This window comes from Mastigoproctus giganteus, chromosome 13, assembly GCF_048544385.1.
Source record: "Mastigoproctus giganteus isolate SK-2022 chromosome 13, ASM4854438v1, whole genome shotgun sequence".
NCBI classification, from domain to species: Eukaryota; Metazoa; Arthropoda; class Arachnida; order Uropygi; family Thelyphonidae; genus Mastigoproctus; species Mastigoproctus giganteus.
The window spans coordinates 133984052-134010433 of NC_143587.1; the positions used below are offsets into that span (position 1 = coordinate 133984052).

General features: G+C 37.6%; 1 protein-coding gene across 1 annotated transcript in view; it reads left to right on the top strand.

Annotated features, from left to right (window-relative positions):
- The window catches only part of LOC150076454 (H(+)/Cl(-) exchange transporter 7-like), a 474124-nt gene that overhangs the window by 399616 nt on the left and 48126 nt on the right, over positions 1-26382 (top strand). The window contains exon 19 of the mRNA XM_090387363.1: positions 20949-21032. Coding sequence (XP_090243489.1) covers positions 20949-21032 — 84 coding nt within the window. The remainder of the gene's footprint in view (positions 1-20948; positions 21033-26382) is intronic.

Below are 26382 nucleotides of genomic sequence, written 5' to 3' on the forward strand. Positions count from 1 at the left end.
ATCAACATTCACACATGAGGGGGAATTCCAGAGGTGTATTCAACTCTGGCAGCAAGCTAGATAATCTTGTAATAATTGAGAGTTGGAGGAGAAACACAAGAAAGGCACTTGGGGTGGATGGGATCTATCCAGTTATATTAAAGGAGGCAGCAAAGGAAGTAAGCAAACCCTTAGCCATAATTATGAGAGCTTCCTTGGACTCAGGGGAGGTACCCATAGACTGGAGATGTGCAAATGTGACTCCAATTCACAAAGGAGGACAAAGACTGACACAAGTAATTATAGACCTGTGAGTTTAACTTCTGTTCCAGGAAAATTAATGGAGGCACTGGTTAAAGAAGCACTGCAGGATCATCTAGACAAGACTTCAGTTATAGCTCAGACATAGCATGGTTTTATTAAGGGGAAGTCTTGTTAGACCAATTTGATTGGATACTATGATGCAGTCACAAAAGAGCTGGATGCGGCGAATAACTTTGATATTATATACTTGGATCTTAGAAAGGCTTTTGATACTGTTGCACAAATTGGAGCAGTGTGGCATTGGAGGCAAATTGCTGCTATGGATAAAGGGGTGAAGACAGAGTGGTAATCAATGGATACTGCTATGTGGACTAATGTTATTAGTGGAGTCGCTCAGGGTTCAGTGTTGGGTCCATTATTGTTTTCTGTATTTATAAATGATATTGATGATGGTATATCAAGCTTAATGTCCAAGTTTGCAGACGATACAAAGATTGGCAGGGTTGTAAGGACACTACTGGTGCTATGCTGCAAGAGGATCTGGAAAGGTTGAGCAGAGAGGTGGCAAATGAAGTTTAACATTGACAAATGTAAAGTACTACATATGGGGAAACAGCAACCCCAGAGCAACGTATCAACTCTGTGGTACTACACTGACAGTCGTAGAGAACGAAAAGGACCTGGGGTAATTGTGCAGGCAGATAAGAAGTTCTCTGACAGTGCAGACGGGCTGCAAGAGTAGCTCATGGTGTCTTGTCAATGATATACAGGAATTTTTGTAGCAGGGATACGGAGGTGATTATTCCCTTGTATAAGGCAATGGTCAGGCCACACCTTGAATACTGATACAGGTCTGGAGGTCTCATTTCAAGAAGGTTGTAGAGCTGCTGGAACGAATACAGAGAAGGGCATCAAGATTAGTGAATGGAACAAAGGGTTGCTTTTACGAAGAAAGGCTTAAGTTTTGCAAATTGCAGTGTCTGGAGACTAGGCACCAGCGAGGTGATCTGATAGAGGTGTACAAAGCCTTGAATGGTTTGAGCATGCTCAATGCTGATGGGATTCTTTCTCTTGCTCAGAATAATCACCTGAGAGGGCATAAATTCAAATTGAGGAAAGACAGATGTATGATAGATGTGCGGAAATTTGCCCTTAGCCAGCGAGTAATTGGTTGGTGGAACAGACTTCCATTCCTTATTGTGGAAGTTGATAGGCTAAATAAATTTAAGGCTCAGCTGGACAGGTATTTCGAATGAACGGAGGGGTGAAGTGGAATTTGTTTTGGCTGATGTTGCATAAGCTTCCTTTTTGCATCATATGCCTCTATTAATGCTAATGGTTTCTGTTGCTAATAAAGCAGTATTAGGCAGGTTGGAGGGCAGGGTACAAAGTAAGTTCAATTTACAGGAATGACATTTAGATTAGATTGTACAAAGATTTCTTTTAGCCAGCAGGTTGAATAAATTCAAAGGTCAACTGGATATCAAAGGCAGATATTGTTGGGATGTCAGAGATATGGTACCACACATATATATGGATTGGAGAATACAATGTGTAAAGAAATGAGAAACAGGATAGGAAGGAGGAGGTGTTATGCTGTTAGTTAGGAAACATAAAATCTAAGACAGTGCATCCAGTTGACATGGGTGGCCAGTACAATGTTCAGTCAGTTTGGTGTGACATAAGCACTGGGAGAGTAGGAATGTGTTATGGGCCTAATGACTCCGATGAGTACAATGAACAACTGTACAGAGAAATAGTGTGTCAGTAAATCAGAATATCCTATAATGGGGGATAATGACTGGAATTTATGGGTTGGTCACTTGCACACTAGCAATACAGTTGTGGATTTACTGGATGACTGTTTTCTCCAGCAGCATGTGTGAGTAATACTCTTGATCTGATTATTAGCAGTGATTATTCATGAATAAAGATTCTGCAGATAAAAGAACCACTAGGTGGCAGTGGATGTGTACTGATTTGGGATTTGTTTAAAGATGTAACTAGCATCAGGGGTAAAGGGAAGGGTTTTTTCTTTTGTAAATGTGACTATGGTTGTCTCAGACAGTTTTTATTTTAAATTCTATACCATGGGACACATGATGATATTACCAACAGCAAATTCTAAATGGGAAGCATTCAAGGAATTAATCTTGGAAGCTACTAGGTTTTTCATACCAACTAAGAAATACTGTTCAAGGTTTAGGCCTAAATGGATGTCAGACGAACTAATGAGACTCATGGCATGCATATAAATTATCAGATGACACAAGAGCCTATAGTAAATATAAACTAATATGTAATCAAATCACAAAGGAGGTTAGGCAGACAAAGGCAGATTATGAGAAATCTTTAGCAAAGACTTCTTTACTTATGTAAACTCTAGGAGGAAGGGGATGAATCAGATTGGTCCACTTTATATCGAAGGTTCGACTTTTGGTGATCCTGCTCAAGGAGCATCTTGCATCTATATTCACGCATGAGGGGTCCCGAGTGCCAAGTGTTATATAGAGTGCTCTTTCATAGCAAATAAGTTACATTTAGTTTCCAGTGTCTCTTCTTCCTGTTTTCTCAATTGATTCTATAGTTAAAAGGTTTCAAGTAAGAATCCAGAAAGGAAATTCACCTTTTTTCCTTGTTTATATAATCCATACTAACTGAACTAGATTGGTCACTGGTGACACTGCTCCTGCCTCCACGTAGCAGGGCCGGTAACATCGGAGAAGAATGTTACTCTCCCAGGGCTAAAAGGAGCAGAGATGGACTTAAATAATTTTCCTCCTTTAGAGCCATCAAGCTCAAGGTCAGAAATGTCAAATGAAAATGATGCAAACCAACCTAAAAAACTTTGAAGAGATGCAGAGTGTCTTAACCCCCCCTAACTTTCTGGTGATACACTCTCTGTTTACTCGGCCTGTGGGCAAGTTATCACTATTTATGATCCAAAAATATTTGGAATCTATTGTGGAATCACCAAAAATAATGTGCCTCCATAGCCAGGTGGGCAGGAGCAGCAGTGCATAGCACATGCTTCTTGATTAGCCCGGGGTTCAAGCCCGTGACTACCAAATACGGAGGATGCGGAAAGGTTAGGGAATGACCGCCGCATATCCTCGGAGCAATATGGCCTTAGTTGCTAATGCTCCTAAAAACCAAAAATAATGGAGACCTCCTGGTTGAAACAGCCACCACCAAACATTCTGAGTGGCTATTTAAGACAAAAACATTTGGTGGGTTGCCAGTATCTGTTATTCCCCACAATACCTTAAATTCATTGAAAGGTGTCATCACAGAATGGGACCTACTTTCAGTATCTGAGGAGGAATTAGTCCAAGAACTTACTAATCAGAAGGTAATGGGTACGAAGTGCATAATGATTAAAAAAGATTCTCATCCTAACTCAATCCATCCACAGTAAAAGCTGGCTATTTAAACTGCCGAATTCAACTGTACATCCTGAATCCTCTTCGCTGTTTTTAATGCCAGAAATATAGCCACTCTTAGCAGGCATGCCGAGGTGATGCCATCTGTCCTATATTTGGTGCTAAGGATCATACGCAAGCAGATTGCTCAGCCTCAACTGCAACGGAAGTCCTCATGAATTTTCTAAATTATGTGATATGTGTAAAACTGGAAAGAAGATACAAAATAGAACATAAAGTAACATATCCTGAAGCACACAGACAAATTGTTAACCATGCCCAGTCTATCCTATGTGTCTCGCCCCCAAAGCTATCTTTCAACTGCAGCTCAAAGAGATGTGTCAATACCACAGAACACCTCCCTAGCAAAATGGGTTAAAGAAACCTTATCAGCCTCCAGAAAAGATACTCCTAAATCTAAAACCAGTGAAGCCACCAACCAACAGTGTGGAAGTACACCCGGATTATGAGGAACCCATCCTAGAATTGCATGCCAATGACACTGTGGATACTGGTCACCTCACATTCTCAAAAAAAGACCTGCATACAAAAAACAGTCAGATGAATCATCCTCGGGTAAACCTTAAATAATGCATAATGTCATCCAGTAGAATTGCAGAGGACTAAGCAGTCATTCTGATGACTTAAGGGATTTAATAGCTCAATTCAATCCCATAGGAAACATTCTTGTTTCCTATGGGAAACAAGAATGTTTGGAGTACCTTGTTTCCAAGGTACTCCAAAATTTTTCGATTGTATGATGTACAGACGAGATAGGAACTCTGAGTCTCCTGCATATGGAGGAGTAGCCATTCTGATGTGCCATCCAAGCCGATCCAGTATGAACCAGTGGCTGCTCGTATTGAAATTGGTACATCAGTTACCCTTGTTTCCATTTATATTCCACCATCTCTACCTCTTCCAAATTCAGAACTTAACAACATCATTGCACAACTCCTAACTCCAATTTGTCTTTTTGGTGACTTTAATGGACACCATCCATTGTGGGAGGGAGTCCCCTACAAATTAATTTAAGAATTTATGAATAATAATGATCTTCATTTACTAAACTCTAGATCTTCTACTTACATCCACCTTTCTGCAGTTGACTTGTCAATTTGCTCTCCATCCATCTTTCCAATCATGACATGGTCAGTATTATCCAATCCCTTTAACAATGAACTTTCAATTATTTGCTCAATACAAGCAGCGGTAACTCAAAATCCTGATCAATGATCCAATTGGAAGTTTAGTAAGGCAAACTGGAATGGCTATTCTATCTGCATGCTTTTATGTCTAACAGAAATCTATTGAAGATGTAACTACTTACATCACCAATCAGATTCTGACTGGCAAATTCTTTCATTCCAAAATATGTAGTGCTCACCGAAATCACTGGTGGAATGCAGAGGGCTCTAATGCCAAAAAAGAGAAACTGTGCATAGAATAATTTCTGGAAATGTCCTACTACCACAAACTTAATTGCTTATAAAAGGCTTAAAGCAAAATGCGATTTGTGGATTGCTTTTGCATCAACCATCACAAAAGACATCAATTATCTGGAGAAGGATACAGGTGCTAAATGGCAAATTTGTTCGGCTGCCCTTTCCAATACTTCATTGGAAAGGGAAAGACATGTCTACTCCTGAAGAAGTTGCCAATGCATTAGCAGAATCTTTTGCCACCATCTCTGCTTCTGCCTCCTTCCAGAGAATTAAAGATAGTGCAGAGTGGTTTAAAATTAACTTCTTAATGCACCGCTCCTTTCCATACAACCAACCCTTTACATTAATAGAGCTGAAAGAACCATTAAATAGATCTCACAACAGTGCTGAAGGCCTGGATGGTGTTCAGTACATTATGCTGAAGCATTTACATGGATGACTTGTGTACCCTGTTGATTTTCTACAATCGGATCTTCTCTGAAAATGCCTATCCTTCTTTCTGGTGCCATTCATTCATTACCACCATACCAAAACCAGGCAAAGATCCTTCTCTGGTTCAAAATTAGAGGCCATTATCTCTCACGAGTTGCACAGGAAAAAATTTTCAGAAGAACAGATCAAAGCTGAATCTCACATTCTTAATGCCTTCGTCATGAAACAACATCTAGTCATGGTCAACTTAGATCTTGAAAAGGCATTCAACACTACTTGGTGTCATGGTTTTATAATGGATCTTTACCATCTAGGTCTAAGGGGACAGTTGCCTGAAATAACTCAATTTCTTGAAGCTTTGGCATTTTCAGGTCCGATATAAAAGGGTATTCTCTACACCTTACATTCAAGAAAGGTGTACCGCAGGGTTCGATACTTAGTCCAATACTATAAGCAATTCGAGTTAGCAATATGACACAGGATATTCCAAAAACTATTGAAACTTATTTGTATGCAGACGACCTTATCATTTCCTGTCAGTCTAAAAGTATGAACACTATTGGATGGCAGCTCCAACTAGCCATAACCAAAATAGAATCCCGGACTTCACAGAATGGTTATTGACTGTCAGAAAATAAATGCACTGCCACTCACTTCTGCAAACTACGGGCTCTCCATCCTGAACTAGAAATAAACAAAGCTCCAATCCCATTTGTTAATACTGTTAGATTTCTTGGACTGATCACCATCATCATCAGCCATTTTCAATCCGCTGCAGGATGAAGGCCTCTCTCCAGCAACTTTCCAGTTCCTTCTGTTTTGAGCACTGGCCATCCATTTACTACCCACAAACTCGTGAATTTCATCTATCCATCTCTGCCTTTGTCTTCCAGGTTTTCTTCTAGCTCCTCTTGGGTACCATTCTGTTATTGTCTTAGTCCATCTGTCATCATGTCTTCAAGCTATGTGTCCTGCCCAAGACCATTTTAGTTCTTTAGTTTTGATAAGGATGCCCTTTACTTAAGTTTGCTGCCTAATCCATGTGTTTCTCTTCTTATCTAACAGTCTGATTCCCAATATAATTCGTTCCATTCTTCGCTGTGTAGTTCTCAGCTTCTCTTCCATAAGTCATGGTGGGGAATATACATTGGTTCATCATTTTACGTTTCAGACAAACTAGGATATTGCTCTTCAGTATGCGACTATATTTCCTGAATGCTATCCATCCAAAATTTATTCTTCTCTTGACTTCCAGCCATTTATCATTATTTCAGCTAATAACTTGTCCCAGATAAGTATATGACTCCACCTTTTCAATTACTGCTCCTCCAATCATTATTTCCCTTTCTGTGGCATACTTGTTCATCATTACTTTTGTTTTAGCCATATTCATCTTTAGTCCAAAATCCTTACTAACTGTGCATAACTGATTAAGATTTTCCTCTAATTCTTCGGGATCGTGGCTTATGACCACAGTGTCATCTGCAAATTGTAAATGGTTTAGGTACTCTCCGTTCACATTGACTTGCGACCAGTCTAATCTTCTGAAAGCTTCCTCAAGGGCAGCAGTAAACAGCTTCGGAGATATTGTGTCTCCTTGTCGACCTCCTTTCTCGATTTTAAATTTCTTACTGTCTTTGTCTAGTCTAATAAAGGAGGTAGCATTCTCATATATTTTCTTCAAAATCATAATATGTGGGGTATCTATGCCTTGTCTTTCCAGTGCCCGAAACATTGCCTTATGCTGTATGGAGTCAAATGCCTTTTCATAATCCACAAATGCCAGGCATAATGGTGTTTTATATTAGTTTGCTTTCTCTATTAGCTGTGATATTACGTGAAGGTGATCCATAGTTGAGAATCCTATCCTAAAGCCAGCTTGCTCTTTCGGTTGATTCTCATCAAGTATTCTTTCTAATCTGTTAGCAATGACCCTTGTCAACAACTTGTAGATGTGGGATAACAAGCTAATTGGTCTATAATTTCCAATTTATCTCTTTTCTTATGCAGCAAAACTATGATTGCATTATTCCACTGCTTAGGCAACACACCTTTTCTAATGCACTTGGACTGATATTGGACAGCAAGCTGAACTTCCAAGCTCACATCACTCATTTAAGAACTCTTATCTAAAGCATCTGAATATACTTCGATCAGTCTAATCCATATCATGGGGAGCTGATTGGTATACCTTGCTACAAGTCCCTAATCTGTTCATGCCTGGATTACAGTTCTCCAGTATATGATTCTGCTAATAAGAGTTTTAAACAAAAAAGGCTCCAGAAATAACAGAGGGATAACACTGCTATCAACTGCTTCAAAGCTATACTCTAATGTACTAAAGAATAAACTTAATAAATACAGTGAACAATTCGGGTTCAGAAAAGGGAGAAGCACAATAGATGCCATTTTTTTCATTACAACAAATTTTGGAGAAAAGAAGAGAATTCAATCTACCAACATTTCTGCTGTTTATTGATTAATGAAAAAGCATATGACAACGTAAACCGGGAAAAACTTTGACAGATTCTACGTGAAGAAAATATCTCAACCCAACTCCGGAAAGCAATGCAAAGCCTATATAAAAACTCAAAAGTCTGCATAAAATTTCCTAATGGTCAACTATCACCAAATTTATTTAATATCTTCATCAATAAAATTATTAAAGAATGGAAACAAACAATTAACAACAGGAATAAAATCCAAACTATATTATATGCTGATGATCAAGTTATAATTGCAAAATCCAAAGATGAACTAAAGATAGCAGCAAATGAACTGAATAACATAGGTAAAAAGTATGAGATGAAAATCTCCACCTCAAAAACAAAATCAATGGGATTATGTAGGAAAAACATACAAAGAGTCAAAATTGTTATTGATGATAAAATAATAGAACAAATATCTGACTTCACCTATTTGGGAAATTTAATATCAAATGAAAGGAAAGACATCCACACTAAGCTACAAAAATATAATAAAACGAATGGTACGATTAAACGCCATTTTGGAAAACAAATGACAACTGCACAACATCACTTCAAAATCAGCCCTCTTTTACAGCTGTGAGACTTGGGTCATAAATAAGAAAGATGCACACAAACTAGAAGCAGCACAGATGAGATTTTTAAGACCATTATTAGGCTTTACAAGACTAGACCACCAAAGAAATTTAGATATCCGTGAGAAATTAAAAGTAGATAACATAATAAATGACATAAAACGGTATCAGGAAAAATGGATCAGCCACATAGAAAGGATAAACCCAGATGGGATCTCAAAATCAGCCTTTAACTACAAACCTACAGGCAAGAGAGATATTGGTCAACCAAGACAATGATGGCGAGATCAAGACCACCTCTAAGAGCTACAACGGAACAGGTCTTAAAAGACCTAAGCCAGACCAAGTTCATGATGATTTAAAAAAAAAATTGTACATTGAAAGATTTTTATAATGAATTTTGTGTTTTTTAAAAGGTATGATTATTGGAAAAATTCCATATGCTAAATTGGTCAAGTTTACAAAGGCAATCATGTGCTGAGTTACATATGGTATGAACCATTAGCTAGATAGATTTGAAATTAGGGTTAAAGCATTCAAACAAAGGTTGTTGACTTGGTTTAAATGGCATTGTTAGTTTGTTCTATTCTAATATATTACTCTAATATGCTTGTCAAGTTAAAAAGCACTGTAAATTATTTAATGTACCTCAAATAACTTGTTTAACAAAATATATTAAGAATTTTGATTTTGTGACTGATGATGCACATATTGTTCTTTTGCATTTCCGTAAGGAATCAAATGCTGCACGTTAGTCATGTGGCTGTTTCATCCTTATAATAATTTTTTTTTAATTGGTTGCTATAATATAATTAGCATTGATAGTAGCTTATACAGCATCACCCAAAAAAAAAAAAATTCCCATTTCACCAATCCATTCCCTCCTTGTTTAAGGCTATCAACTTCTACAATGACAGATGGAGGTTTTTCCCAGCAATCAACCACTTGCTGGCTAAAGGAAATTTCTGCACATCTATTATGCTGCAGTCTTTCCTCAATGTGTAAGAGAAAGAATGCCATCAGCATTCAGCTTGCTCAAACCATTCAAAGCCTTAAACACCTCACAGGTGCCTAGTTTCCAGAACTCAAGCCTTCCTTCCCTTCACTGTACTTGTTAAAGCAGCTCTACAGACCTTTATGCAGTACTCAAGGTGCAGCTTGACCATTGCCTTATACCAGGGGTGGCCAACTTAATTTGTGATGTGATCTACTTTTTTTCTTCAAAATGTCCCGCGATCTACCATCTGAAGAATTTCATTGCACATGGTTAAAAAAGTTAATCAACACATACTGAAAATTGTTGCTTATTAAAATTAAATACAATTCAGAATTCTTATTTTAAATTAAGATATATTTAAATTTTTAATTTGTGCGAAGTTTGTCTGTCTTCATATCATCTGCTAAGCTTTCGAAATCGGGGATATACTGTGAAAGGCCAACTGTAAAGAATCTTCTGTATGCAAGTCCATAAGAGTAGAGCAATCCTTTGTCTTTGAAACAAAGATGAAAAGGCTGATTCACATAGTTAAAAATTCACTGCATTTTTTTTTTACATTTGGGTACTTTTCTCAGCAAACGTATTTCCAATGATATCGTTTTGCAATGTAATAATTTCATTTTCAAGTAATATTTTCTCCATGTGAAAAATCTCAGCATTTTTTTCTGCTATTTGTTTCGTATCTAAGTCAACATTAAATGGATAAGAAATATATTGAACAATGTCTTCAATTGTTTTAAAATCACTGAATCTGGTTTCCACAACTTTCTCAATTTCAGAAACACATTTCTATTAAATTCAAAAACAGGATATTTTTGCAAAGTGATCGAATTTTTTCTTTGAGATTGCCAAAAAATTGATATTTATATGCAGAAATACTACTAATCATGTCACCCACATTTTTATTTTTTCCTTGTAATTCCAAATTCAGATCACTTAATTTACTGGTAAAATCTGACAAAAAAAAGCCAGATCATGCCACTCTACACACCGTATCTTGTAGCTGTTGATAATCATCTCCCCTTTGATCAACAAATTTCGAAAACTCTATAGAAACTTACTCTGACTCGGCCACCTCACATCTGGTTCATTTTCATCGAGTTGCATTTTGAAAAGTCTCCTTTGAAGAGATTGTCCTCTGATGGAATTCACAATTTTGAAAGCTATGTCCATAACACTTTTAGTATTTAATCTTTTGTTGGTGTATGATACAGTATCATCCACCAACTTGGTACTCAAAAAATCTCCAAATTCATCATCCTTTAAGATGCTCGGTCATTTCTTTAGCTCCATCTGTTGATTGATACGGGCTTAAATAGTGGTAATGTAATTTTTTCAATAAAAATTTTGAATGTGTTAAATATATAAAGACCTCTAGTTCTTTCTTTTAACAAAACCATACCCAGCAGTTCTTCTCTAGTAGTATACAAAAACCATACGAATAAAAACAAGCAATTGAGCTGTATCACTGACATCTATAGATTCATCCAGTTGTAAAAAAAAGGACACACAATTAGCAATATGAGCACGCAATTGTTTGCTCACATTTTTTTGATGTGTTGCATCACAGATCTTGAAGAGCACTTCTAATTTCATTTTTGTTCTTAAAATTTTCAAAAAGAAAATCTGTTATTTCTAAAAATGTGTCTTTGATGAATTGACCATCAGAAAATGGTTTGCATTTTTTTGCAAGATGACGACTCACTGTGATGCTACAGTTACTGCTTTTGATTGTAAATTAGGTGTCATGAAGAAATTGTGTTGTGCAAATAATCTGGATTTAAGTTATTTTAATTTATTTTTTTCTAAGGTCACTATTAAGCAGAAAATCCGATTGGTATTTACCATGGAGTGTGTTGATATGCCTTTCTAAATTTCCTCTTTGGGTATATCCACGGAAGCATTGCAAATCAAACAACATTTTTTTTTTTATCATTACAAAAAAGTATTCTAGTTCCCACTCTTGATGAAAATGATACGTTTTACTCTTTTTCGTAGTATTCAGTTTAAATCAACGGGTTTAAATTAACATATAAATACTGTCCAGTTATTAATATTAAGTAAGCTAAATAAGAATTCGACACACACTATGCTCTCCACAATGTAAATGCATGAATTTTCCCTAGACTAGCCTAGTGGCTGTGTAGCGACAAGAGTAGTCACGTGGTTCCACGGATTTGTAATAAGCATATGCAGTGGGGCACATAATAATAACATTTAGACTAATTATTTTTTATATATATATTTAAAATTCGTCATGATGTGATCAACCGAAATTAAAGCCGCGATTGACTTGTTGGCCACCCCTGCCTTATACAAAGAGATGATTTGATAATTTATTTATCCCTATTTTGTGTTACAATTGTTGGGAGATAACAGCAAGAAGGTAGGGAGAACACATAAGCCAGAGCCGTTTTAGGAGGTGTTCCCTTTGAAAAAGATAACAATAAAAGCAGATCTGAAATTACACAGGTGTTACTTAACAGATACATCATAAATGTTTCTACATTCCATTACACAGACTTCGAAAACCAACCACATATGTCACGTGGTTAACAACAGTACTTATAATTACATTGTGAGTACTTTTACAATAAGAAGAATGAAATAATTGCATAGAGTGTTAAAAGCTTTTTGGCAGCTATTCCTTCAACTTGATTACATAATTTCGAAACTGGTATGCATTGTGGAATGGAAGGTGATTTAGATCAGACACCCCTGGTGATATGTTCAGTTAGGAGCTTCTTGAACCGGTTTAGTGAAATGGCATTTTTGATATTTTCAGGAAGATTATTCCAGGTTTTTGCGCCTCTGTATTTTATATTTTTCTAGCAAGCGGAACCTTCAGGTTCACTTCATTTCTTAAATTATATGTTATAAAAAAGGATGAAGAGTGGAGGAAAGTTTGGTTTTTTCAAAGCATTGTAGACAAAGACCATCTCAGCTTTTTGTAGCAGTTGGTAGATGCTTAAGAATCTTGCTTCCTTATATCTCAAAGTATTATTGAAAATGGCAGAAGGTTATCAAATTGTAGCAGGATACTTAATGATTTTATAATAACTGAGAGCAAAGTGGAGGAGAAATTGTTGAAGTTAAACATAAGAAAAGCACCTGGGGATGATGGGATTTATCCAGTTATATTAAAGGAGGCGGCAAAGCAACTAAGCAAACCCTTAGCCATAATTATGAGAGCATCATTGGACTCAGGGGAGGTTCCCACGGACTGGAGATGTGCAAATGTATCCCCAATTCACAAAGGGGGATCGAAGGGTGAAACGTGTAATTACAGACCAGTTAGTTTAACTTCTGTTCCGGGTAATATAATGGAGTCACTGGTTAAAGATGCATTGCAGGATCATCTAGACAAGACTGCAGCAATAATTCAGAAACAGCATAGGTTTATAAGGGAAAGTCTGACAAATTTTATAGGATATTATGATGTGGTTACAAAGGAACTGGATGCAAAAAATAATTTTGATATCATATACTTGGATTTCAGGAAAGCTTTTGACACTGTTGTGCATGGAAGACTATTGTACAAATTGGAGCATAATGGTATAAAGGGTAAGTTGCTACAATGGATAAAAGGATGGTTGAGTGGGAGAAGACAGAGGGTGGTAATCAATGGGCGCTGCTCTTTGTGGACTAATGTTATTAGTGGAGTCCCACAGGGTTCGGTGTTAGGTCCACTGTTTTTTTGTATATTTATCAATGATATTGATGAAGGTATATCAGGCTTAATGTCGAAGTTTGCAGATGATACAAAGGTTGGCAGGGTTGTTAATGACAGTAATGGCAGTGTGCTACTGCAACAGGATCTAGAAAATTTGGGCAGATGGGCTAAGAAATGGCAACTGAAGTTTAACCTTGACAAATGCAAAGTACTGCTTATGGGTAGAAGTAATCCCAGCGAAACATACCAACTGTGTGGTAGAAAATGAAAAAGACCTGGGATTAGTTGTGCAGACAGGCTGCCAGGGCAGGTCATGGGGTTTTGTCAATGATATATAGGAATTTTGTTAGCAGGGAGAAGGAGGTGATTGTCCCTCTGTATAAGGCAATGGTCAGGCCACGCCTTGAGTACTGCGTACAGGTCTGGAGGCCTCATTTTAGGAAGGATATAGATTTACTTGAGCATGTACGGAGAAGGGGAATGAAGGGATCCTCTTACCAAGAGAGGCTTAAGTTCTGCAAATTGCAGTGGCTGGAGACTAGGCACCTGCAGTGATCTGATTGAGGTGTATAAGGCCTTGAATGGGTTGAGCACACTGAATTCTGATGGGGTCCTTCCACTTGTTCAGATTACGAACCTAAGGGGGCATAAATTCAAATTAAGAAAGGACAGATGTAGAATAGATGTGCGGAAATTTGCCTTTAGCCAGCGGGTGGTTAATAGCAGTAGTAGTAGTAGTTTTTTTTTTTTTTTTTTTGATTTGGTAGTTGTTGGCGCATCGGCTTCTGTGGCCATATTCCACCTCCCAAGGTTTTTGCAGTACTTTGATCCAAGCCCGAGGCGGGAATCAAACCCGTGACCTTTGGGTTGCCGGGCAGGTACTTTACCCACTCGGCTAGCCCGGTCGGCAGTAGTAGTAGTGGCATGTGATGCAAGAAAGCAAGTGTATGAACTAAAGCAGAATCAGCCGAAAAAAAAAAAAAAATCACGCCATTCCCTCCAAATGCCTGTCCAGTTCCTCCTTAAATTTATTCAACCTATGAATTTCCACAATGACAGATGGAAGTTTGTTCCAGCAATTAACCACCCGCTGGCTAAAGGAAAATTTCCGCACATCTGTCTTTTCTTAATTTGAAAATATGTCCCCTTAGGTTCGTAATCTGAACAAGTGGAAGGATCCGATCAGAATTCAGCATGCTCAATCCGATCATCGCTCAGGTGCCTAGTCTCCAGCCACTGCAATTTGCAGAACTTAAGCTTCTCTTGGTACATTTGCACATCTCCAGTCAGTGGGGACCTCCCCTGAGTCCAAGGATGCTCTCATAATTATGGCTAAGGGTTTGCTTAGTTGCTTTGCCGCCTCCTTTAATATAACTGGATAGATCCCATCCACCCCAGGTGCCATTCTTATGTTTAACTTCAACAATTTCTCAGGCGCCTCCATAGCCAGGTGGGAAGAATCAGCAGTGCGTAGCACACGCTTCTTGATTAGACCGGGGTTCGAGCCCGTCACCACCAAATACGGAAATGTCAGGGAATGACCACCGCATATCCCAGAGCCATATGGCCTTAGTTGCTAATGCTCCTAAAAACCAAACAACAATTTCTCCTCCACTTTGCTCTCAGTTATTACAAAATCATTAAGCACCCTGCTACAATTTGATAACCTTCTGCCATTTTCAAACTTTAATAACTCCTCATGTGTGAATGTAAATGCAAAATACTCATTCAGTTTGTTTGCTATCTGAGCAGCATCATCAACATCCAGTGGACCAATCAGATTCATCCCCTTCCTTTTAGAGTTGATATAAGTAAAGAAATCCTTGCTGTTTTCTTAGCGTCTTTTGCCAAAGATTTCTTGTAATCTGCCTTCGCCTTCCTAACCTCCGTTGTGAACTGATTACAGACTAGCTTATATCTGACATAGGCTAGTGCATCCCATGCATTTTTCTTCTGTCACGAGTCTCATTAGATAACCATTTAGGCCTAAACCTTGAACAATATTTTTTTAATAGGTATGGAACTTTTAGTAGCATCCACGATTAATTCCTTTAATGCTTCCCACTTAGAATTTACAGTTGGTAACATCATCAGGTGATCCCACTGTACAGAATTTAAAAACTGTCTGAGACCACTGTACTCACCTTTACTAAAGCAAAAACCCTTTCCTTTAACCCTGATGGTAATTATATCTTTAAGTAAATCCCACGTCAGTACACTGTGATCACTGCCACCTAGTGGTTCCTTTATCTGCAAATTCTTAATACACAAATTATCACTGCTGATAACCAGATCAAGAGATTACCCTCTCTGATTGCCTCTCGAACATGCTGCTGCAGAAAACAATCATCCAATAAATCCACAAAAGTCTTACTAGTGTGTGACCAACCCACAAGTTCCAGTCAATATCTGGGAAGTTAAAATCCCCCATTATAAGACATTCTGATTTACTAGCCCACACTATTTCTCTGTACAGTTGTTCATTGAACTCTGAGTCATTAGGCCTATAACACAGTCCTACTCTTATTTTTGCTTTCGCAGTGCTTATGTCACACCAAACTCACTCAACAGTGCACTGTTCATCTATATCAACCGGATGCACTTCTTTTGATTTTGTTTTTCTTAATTAACAGCATAACACCTCCTCCCTTCCTATCTTTTCTGTACACATTGTACTCCCCAAATTCCAGTTCTGCATTCCTTATATCTGTTTGACACCACGTCTCTGCTATTCCAACAATATCTGCCTTTGATGTCTTGACCAACACTTCAAATTCATCCAATTTATTTACTATACTTCTAGCATTGGTATACATGCTCCTATTCTTATTATTAGTTACCCTAACACATCCCATATACCCACCTGTTTCATGATGATTGCCATCAGTCCCTGAAACCCCCAGCACCCCTCACTCCAGGTCGCTACTTGTTCTAATAGAAGTTGTGCAAGAATCACCTTCACCTCTGCCTGCGGCTACTTTTAGCCTTTTAGTCTGTGAATCCCCCCCCAAGCTAGCAGTTTTCCGACCCATCTAACACTACCCTGATAGCATCAGCAAATATTCTTGCACCCTTTCTATTTAAGTGTATCCCATCCCTGTAGAAGTGGTCATGCTGTTAGTTAGTTAAGAAACACAAAATCTAAGGAAGTGCATCCAGTTGACGCTAGTGGACAAAGCAATGTTGAGTCTGGTGTGACATAAGCACTGGGAAAGGAAAAATGAGTAGGTGTGTGTTATAGGCCTAATGAATCTGATGAGTATAATGAATTAAATCAGAGTGTCTTATAATGGGGGATTTTAATTTCTCAGATATTGACTGGAATTTGTGGGTTGGTCACTCACACACTAGCAAGGCTTTTGGGGATTTCTTGGATGATTGTTTTTTTTTTGCAGCATGTTCGGGAGGGGGTAATACTATTGATCTGATTATCAGTAGTGATTCTTCATTCATTAAGAATCTGCAGATAAAGGAACCACTAGGTAGCAGTGATCACAGTGTGCTGAAGTGGGATTTATTCAAAGAGGTAACTACCATCAGGAGTAAAGGGAAGGGTTTTTGATTTTGTAAAGGTGACTACAGTGGTCTGAGACAGTATTTAAATTCTATACGGTGGGACCAACTGATGATTTTACCAACAGCAAATTCAAAATGGGAAGCTACTAGGCAGTTCTTTTAAAGGAGGCAGCAAAGGAAGTAAGCAAACCCTTAGCCATAATTATTAGAGCTTCCTAGGACTCAGGGAAGGTACCCATCGACTGGAAATGTGCAAATGTGATCCCAATCCACAAAGATAATTGCAGACCTGTTAGTTTAACTTCCGTTCCAGAGAAATTAATGGTGGCACTGGTTAAAGAAGCATTGCAGGCTCATCTAGACAAGACTTAAGCTATAGCTCGGACACAGCATGGGTTTGTTAAAGGGAAGTCTTGTCTGACCTATTTTATTGTATATTATGATGTAGTCACAAAGGAACCGGATGCAAAGAATAATTTTGATATCATATATTTGGATCCTAGAAAGGCTTTTGATACTGTCACACTGGAGGCAAATTGCTGCTATGGATAAAGGGATGGTTGATTGGGAGAAGACAGAGTGGTAATCAGTAGCCAGTGCTCTTTGTGGAGTCCCCATTGTTGTTTTCTGTATTCATTAATGATGGTATATCAGGTTAATGTCCAAGTTTGCAGATAAATACAAAGGTTGGCAGGGTTGTTAATGAGAGTATGCTGCTACAACATGATCTAGAAAAGTTGAGCAGATGGGCTGAGAGGTGGCAACTGAAGTTTAGCATTGACAAATGTAAAGTACTATGTATGGGAAGCAGTAACCCCAGAGTAATGTATCAGCTGCGTGGTACTACATTGACATGGTGTCTTTAGCATTAGTAAAGGCATTTGATGCAAGAAAGCAAGCTTATGCAGCATCAGCCAAAAAAATTAAAGTAAAATAAATAAATAAAAAATAACCACTTCCACTTCACCCCTCTGTTCGTTCGAAATATCTGTCCAGCCGAGCCTTAAACTTATTTAGGCTATCAACTTCCACGACAAGGGATGGAAGTCTGTTCCACTTACCAACCACCCGCTGGCTAAAGGCAAATTTCCGCACATCTTTCCTCAATTTGAATTTATGCCCTCTCAGGTGATTATTCTGAGCAAGAGGAAGAATCCCATCAGCATTGAACATGCTCAAACCATTCAAGGCTTTGTACACCTCTATCAGATCACCTCGCTGGTGCCTAGTCTCCAGACACTGTAATTCGCAAAACTTAAGCCTTTCTTCGTAAGAGCACCCCTTTGTTCCATTCACTAATCTTGTTGCCCTTCTCTGTACTCGTTCCAGCAGCTCTACATCCTTCTTGAAATGAGGCCTCCAGGCCTGTATACAGTACTCTAGGTGGGGCCTGACCATTGCCTTATACAAGGGAATAATCACCTCCTTATCCCTGCTAGAAAAATTCCTATATATCATTGACAATACACCATGAGCTACTCTTGCAGCCCGTCTGCACTGCTCAGAGAACTTCATATCTGCCTCCACAACCACCCCCAGGTCCCTTTCATTCTCTACCACTGTCAGTGTAGCACCACAGAGTTGATACGTTGCCCTGGGGTTGCTGTTTCCCATATGTAGTACTTTACATTTGTCAATGTTAAACTTCATTTGCCACCTCTCAGCCCATCTGCTCAACCTTTCCAGATCCTGTTGCAGCAGCATAGTGTCAGTAGTGTCCTTGACAACCCTGCCTACCTTTGTATCGTCTGCAAACTTCGACATTAAGCTTGATATACCATCATCAATATCATTTATGAATACAGAAAACAATAATGGACCCAACACTGAGCCCCGAGGGACTCCACTAATAACATTAGTCCACGACGAGCAGTGTCCATTGATTACCACTCTCTGTCTTCTCCCCCTGAGCCACCCCTTTTATCCACAGCCACAATTTGCCTCCAATTTGTGCAGCAGTCTTCCATGTGCAACAGTATCAAAAGCCTTTCTAAGATCCAAGTATATAATATCAAAGTTATTCCCTGCATCCAGTTCCTTTGTGACTGCATCATAGTATCCAATCAAATTGGTCAGGCAAGACTTCCCCTTAACAAAACCGTGCTGTGTCCGAGCTATAACTGAAGTCTTGTCTAGATGATCCTGCAGTGCTTCTTTAACTAGTGCCTCCATTAATTTTCCTGGAACAGAAGTTAAACTCACAGGTCTATAATTACTTGTGTCAGCCTTTGATCCTCCTTTGTGAATTGGGGTCACATTTGCACATCTCCAGTCTGTGGGTACCTCTCATAATTATGGCTAAGGGTTTGCTTACTTCCTTTGCTGCCTCCTTTAATATAACTGGATAGATCCCATCCACCCCGGGTGCCTTTCTTGTGTTTATCTTCAACAATTTCTCCTCCACTTTACTCTCAGTTATTACAAGATTCTCTAGCTTACTGCTAGAGTTGAATACACCTCTGGCTTTCCCCTCGCTAAATAACTCCTCATGTGTGAATGTCGATGCAAAATATTCATTTAGTTTGTTAGCTACCTGAGCAGGATCATCAACAGTTGACCATCGATATCAAGTGTACCAATCTGATTCATCCCCTTCCTTCTAGAGTTTACATTAGTAAAGAACTCTTTGCTGTTTTTCTTTGCATCCCTTGCCAAAGATTTCTCGTAATCTGCCTTCGCCTGCCTAACCTCCTTTGTAACTTGGTTACAGATCAACTTGTATCTATCATAGGCTTCTGTGTCATGTGTTAATTTGTATGTATCCAATGCATGTTTCTTCTCTGCCATATGCCTCATCAGTTCATCTGACATCCATTTAGGCCTAAACCTTGAACAATAGTTGGTATGTAAAGCCTAGTAGCTTCCAAGATAAGTTCTTTGAATGCTTCCCATTTTGCATTTGCTGTTGGTAACATCATCAGTTGGTCCCACTGTATAGAATTTAAATACTGTCTCAGTCCATCGTAGTCGCCTTTACGAAAGCAATAACCCTTCCCTTTACCCCTAATGGTAGTTACCTCTTTGAGTAAATCCCACTTCAGCACACTGTGATCACTGCCACCTAGTGGTTCATTTATCTGCAGATTCTTAATGCATGAAGAATCACTGCTGATAATCAAATCAAGAGTATTCCTCCCTCTAGTTGCCTAGTCTTGTCAATGGTATACAGGAATTATTCTAGCAGGGATACTGAAGTGATTTTCCCCTTGTATAAGGCAATGATCAGGTCTGGAGGCCTCATTTTAAGAAGGATGTAGAGCCATTGTAACGAGTTCAGAGAAGGGCAACAAGATTAGTGAATGGAACAAAGGGTTGCTCTTACGAAGAAAGGCTTAAGTTTTGCAAATTACAGTGTGTGGAGACTAGGCACCTGCGGGGTGATCTGATTGAGGTATAAAGCCTTGAATGGTTTGAGCATGCTCAATGCTGATGGGCTTCTTTGTCTTGCTCAGAATCACATGAGAGGGCATAAATTCAAATTGAGGAAAGACAGTTGTAGGATAGATGTGTGGAAGTTTGCCCTTAGTCAGCGGGTGGTTGATTGCTGGAACAAACTTCTATCTGTCATTGTAGAAGGTGATAGCTTAAACAGATTCAAGGCAGAACTGGACAGACATTTGGAGCGAGTGTGTTTTTTTTTTTTTTTTTTTGTTGATGCTATATAAGCTTGCTTTCTTGCTAATGCCGACATATTTATTTTAAGAGTTAGTTCACTTTTGAAACGTTCCATTTAACAAAATATTTAGATTAGTATTTTTCCAATTAATATGAACCAATCTCTCAATGTAATGTGACCTTTTTGTTAGACAGATCTGTTTGGAAGTTATATAAAAACAGTCAAAATTTCACTGTAATTGGTTCATTTCTTAGTTATTCTATTGTGAATTTTCTCCTTGCTACCTCTATAATTTAAAATGATTTGAAAACTTACCATTTTTTTTTTTTTAACGTGCTACACTACTCTTATTTAAAATTTAACATAATGGTTTTAATGAGAGTAGCACAGCACCCTGAAATAAAAATGAAAGGCGAACCTTCAAATCATTTTAAAAGTACAAAGCAAATGGGGCTTTCCCTAATTAATATTGCTACTCTTGAGCTGTACAATGCAAATGTTTATGATTATTGTTGTATTAAATTAAATTCAATTTTATTGTAGTGTGTTGTTGAGCATTCTAGGACATTTGGAAGATATCGGGGCCTTATATTAAGGTGGCAGTTGATTGTTCTTCTCCAACGTAAGGTAATAAAAAAAAAACCTAATTTATAAATACAGTGTACATATATGTCTTAAATTTTTAAGCAGAAACATCTAATTGATTGCTGGAATAAACTTCCATCTGTTGTTGTAGAAGTTGATAGCTTAAATAGATTCAAGGCAGAACTAGACAAACACTTGGAACAAGTGGATGGGTAAAATGAGAAGGGTTTTATTTATTTTTTTTCTTTTGGCTGATGCTATAAAAAAAAAAGATTTTGGTACAATTTTAACTTTAAAAAATTTCAGCTGCTTTTAAATGAAAATAGAACACCCAGTGTAATCTAACAGGATGACATTAATACTCATAAAATATCTGTTTCTTAATTTGAATCTAATGGTTAACAGAGCTCAAGTCTGGTTACGTATCCTCTTAACCCTACTTATTGAGATATATAATGGTAACAATAAGTGCGGTGATGAAAGAAATGGCTGCATTAATTTATGAGGTAATCCCATAAGTAAAGTAGTTGCTTTGCAGTGGTTTTTCCTTCATTATCTGTGACTTTTTGCCAACTTCGGAAAGAATTTTATAATAAAATAATTCTTTTGACTTTTACAAAAAAATGCATTCAAGACACTTATCATAGTGTAAACGTTCAAGATTTGAATAGGTGGTAATTATGTGTTGCATAATCTGACAAATATGAAATTTTTTTCCAAACCAAGCCACAAGTGATCCATGCAACTGGCCACAGAATAAAGTTTCTCTTTCATTGTAGTATTCAATAGTGATGGTGGTTTTATTAGCTGCAACAGTTCAAAATAAACCATGCTCTGGATATACCACCTCTTGACCGTGGTGCAGCAGATTCTCTGGCACCAATGCTTAGCATTATGTTAAATGTGTTTAAATCTCCATTAAACTGGGGATTAAAAATGATTCTTGAAGTTCATTTGTTAATTCACTTTCTAAAGTTGTCTGGTGAAAATAGGATTTGAACCAACATTTCAAGTTTTGACACTCGAAATGTTGGATCAAATCCTATTTATCTGTTTTTACGCACATGATGCTTTGTTTCAGGCTGCAGTTGCACCATTATGGCAGAATTTTGTGTTGGTTACATCCTAGAAGAGTGTAGACACATTTAGTTTTTTGCTTACGTACAGGTAAGCAATACTTTTCACATTGTAAAAAAAAAAAGTGTTTAATATTCACAACTCCATCTGCAGTAAATTTTCCAATTGTTGCCTGTGAAAACAGAAGTTGTCATCATTAAAGCAGATATGACCAAAGGAGTAACTTTCTTCTAAAAATATCCTAACATAATTAAACTTATTGACTAAATAATATTCATCCAGGAAAATGGAATAGAGACAATTAGTCACTGATTGAATTCATTATATAATTGTGTGCATTAGGAGAGGAAAATAGGCTACTGTAATGGATAATGATGTTAAACGAATTTCCAGTTTAGCCACCTCAATTTTGTGGAACAATTAAAAACAGCTTTAGTGAAATTCAGATCCCTCCACCTCTTGATTCTGCTACTGAAAAGGAATGCCAGTGGTATTAAGTGTACATTTTGATTAAAATAATGATACAGTACTAGTCTGAGGTTAATAAAGTGAACATACTATATTTTCATACAGAATGTGGCTTGAGTTCTACAAGAAAACAAGCTTATATAGCATCAGCCAAAAAAAAAAAAAAAAAAAAAAAAACCCTTCTCATTTCACCCATCCACTTCTCCTTGATTCTATTTAAGCAATCAACTTCTACAACGACAGATGGAAGTTTGTTTCAGCAATCAATTATGTCTTTCTTAAGATGATTTTGCCTAAAATCTGTAGCACACAAGTCAGCATTTGCTGATACCAAAATTTAATAGCTAACATAGTTGTTTTTCCTCTCATATCACTATAACCCTCCTCCTATTTACTTAACTGTCATGATGTAAAACCACATATAACTGAAGTTTCAAAAGGCAATCCTTGTCATAGATCAGATATGTCTATCCAAATTACAACTTCCAGTACCAGAACATAGGCTTGAAGATTATAAAGCTGTAAATTTGCTGAATTAATACTGCATACTTACTGCTTTTGTAAGGACTTTTAAATATAAAAGTTAGGTTATCTGTGTTGCAGAAGGAATATGTGGTTTTGTTCACTTCCTTTTAACTCTCATTTAGAATTTTTCATAAAAATGGGAGCTATCAGTAATGAACAGAGTATTTCACCAAGATTTTATTTTTAACTTCAGCAGCACCAGAGTACCTTAACTTTTGAAAATAAAATACTTTCAACATTATATATTTAACTTGGGGGTTGAAATGGAATGCTTATTAAAAATAATTAAGGATGAACAGTGCTCTGGTCCAATCTACATTGTACACATGTGTAAGGTACTAGTTTTGTTTTATGATATTGGTCTTCTGCAACATTTTCTTGTTAATCTAGCATTGGGGCCAACTTGAACTATTGTGAGCTGAGGCATAAAAATTTTTCAGGCCATAAATAATAATGTATGTGCGTTCATTTTAGTACAAGACTGGGAGCAGATGTTCTCCATCATGATGTTCCTTCAGCTTTATCTAGCATAAAAAATGCTTTTCTTGATATTTATTCTTTGATTTACACAGTACATCACAAAATCTTACCCAGAGAATTTGAAAATTATGCTGACCAACACAAATTTAAACTTTTTTTGTTTTTCTCATAACGAAATATATGATTTATGTGTACTTTGTAGTGCTGAACAAGAATATGACTGAACTTGATCACATTTGGTTTTTGAGAAAATTAACATTTTTTTCTTACAAAACATGAATTGTATTGAGTCCTGATTTCCATATCTACTGTCACAATCATAGAGAGCCTTCTCAAATATTAGTTAATTAAAAAAATGGAAAGCTTAGAATTTCTGCCATCAAAATCATACAGAAGTTTATTAGGTACTGTCCCTTGAAGTATAAATTTGTTAGAGTTTCTTTACACCATGTCATTAAGTTTCCAGCATTAGCCAGGACTGTGTATTTCTCCTTCTACCAGTATGTCTCTTTCTCTTTACTTTTCTACCATGATTTCTTTTTATTTGACCCCTATCTCAGTAGTATAAAAGTATACATATCCAAAGAGTGCTTTGAACATTCAAGTTCAAAATGATAGACTGGATTCCTTCTTTATCCAGGTTCTTAAAAATGAGACTAATTTAACATCTGGTGAGTATGAGCTTGGCACATCCAGGGTCCTGAGCTGAATATCATCATTCTTCTCTTTCTTGGCTGGTGCAGCATAAGCCTCAGGCTTCCTTGCACCACATGGCTAATAATAATAACTGGTTTCTCTGTAAGTAAACAGTGTCTGGTAGAAAACATAAAAAAGACTCCTTAATAATGATGTTACAGGGGATGTATTAAATATCGAAACAAAAGGCTCGATCCAACCTGTTAATGGGGCACATAGCTGATTTGAGGGAAGTTTGGAGATTTTCGAACTATACCAATCTGACTCTTTTATTATTATTGGTTCTTGTTATCTTTAGTAGTCAGTCATTATTTTATTCTGATAAAATATTTGAAATTGTTTCTTACTCAGCCTAGTATACTCAAAAATGAGGGAATTTTGCTACAATTGTGGTCACTGTTCAGTATTACACTGGTGTGCAAAACTTAAGGACCACTCAGGATTTCACGTGTACCTTCTCATAGGAGTGGCCTGGATATGGGAAAAGCATACCAAAGGAACCTCATGAGGTACAGAAATGATGAAGAAAACAACACCAACACAACAACGGAAACAAAATGGCACAGAGGGACTTTATTCAAAAATGGCTACATAACACTGGCTGCCATGATACAGATGCATCACTGCCAAAGATGGAGAGGTGGTCCTCAATAGAAGATATGGCCACCCCTAATGTCAAATGCAGGCTTTGCACTGCCTGTCCATACTTAGAACAATGTTGTTGATAAGTTCTTGCGGGTTTATAAAGCATTTTTCTTCCCAGCGACAGAGTTTTCCTTGTTTTTTCTCGTAGTATTAAAATTTTCTGTTAAGTAGCTCTACTTACTTAAAAACACTAAGAAGAGATCCCAGAAGAAGGCAAGTACCTTTTTCTTTAATTTAGCTAGTCGTACTAACTAACTTTACACTTGGCCACCAAGCAGCACTGCTCCTGCCTCTCCGTGGTGGTAAAGGCAAACCCCCAGGACCAAAAATCATTATCCAGACTCAAAGCCTTTGACATTAAGAGCAGAAGCTTCTAACACTGGCCACGACTAAAGACTGCGAAAAGAAGCAGAATGTCATGACGATTTTCCAAACTTCCTGGTGATTCATTCCCTATCCGCCCAACCTGTGGGTAAATTATCACCATTCTTTATTCAGAAAATCTTGGAGTCTATTGCTGGATCACCAAAAAGGTTAAAAGACTGCAATCTGGAGACCTTCTGATAGAAACAGCCACCTCAAAACATTCTGAGCAGTTGTTAAAAACAACATTTGGTGGGTTGACAGTATCAATTACTCCCCACAAAACACTAAATTCATCAAAAGGTGTCATCAGTGAGTGGGACCTAATTACAGTATCTGAAGAAGTACTACTCCAAGAACTCAGCAGTCAGAAAGTAATAAATGTAAAATGGATCATGACAAAAAAGATGGAAATCTTACTCCAACATTTAGCACTCCAGATTTACCATCCTCTATTAAAGCTGGTTATTTAAACTCTCGGATTTGACCTTACATCCCGAATCCTGTTCATTGCTTTAAATGTCAGAAATATGGTCATTCCCAACAAACTTGTTGAGGGGAAGCCATATGTCCCAGCTGCGGCTCTAAAGATCACCCAAGCGGATTGCTCAGTCAAAACCCCTCTTTGTCCAAACTGCAAAGGAAGCCATCCTTTTCCAAAACTTGCTAACAGGAAAGAAAATTGCTAACAGGAAAGAAAATTGAAAATAAAAGTCCCATAGACAAATTATGTTGACCATGCCCTGTGGTTGTTCTTATGCAGCTCAAACAGATGTATCAGTTCTGCCTGACAAATTGGCTTAAATCTACACTTTCAACCTCTAAAAAAAGATAATACTCCAATCAGTATTCCTACTCATACCCCATCGGTCCCAGTTGAAAAAGAACAATTAAAATCTGACTCAGTCTCTAAAAAAATGGAATCTCCCACCAAAAGTATGGATGTAGATGAGCCGCTAGATAATGAGGAGCTCATTTTAGAACTCCATGCAGATTGGACACCCCACATTCTCAAAATAGGACTGGAAAAAATGTCCCATGTACAAAAAACATGTCAGATGAATCATCCTCAGGTAAACCTAAATATTGCATAACATCATACAATGGAATTGCAGAGGACTAAGCAGTCATTCTGATG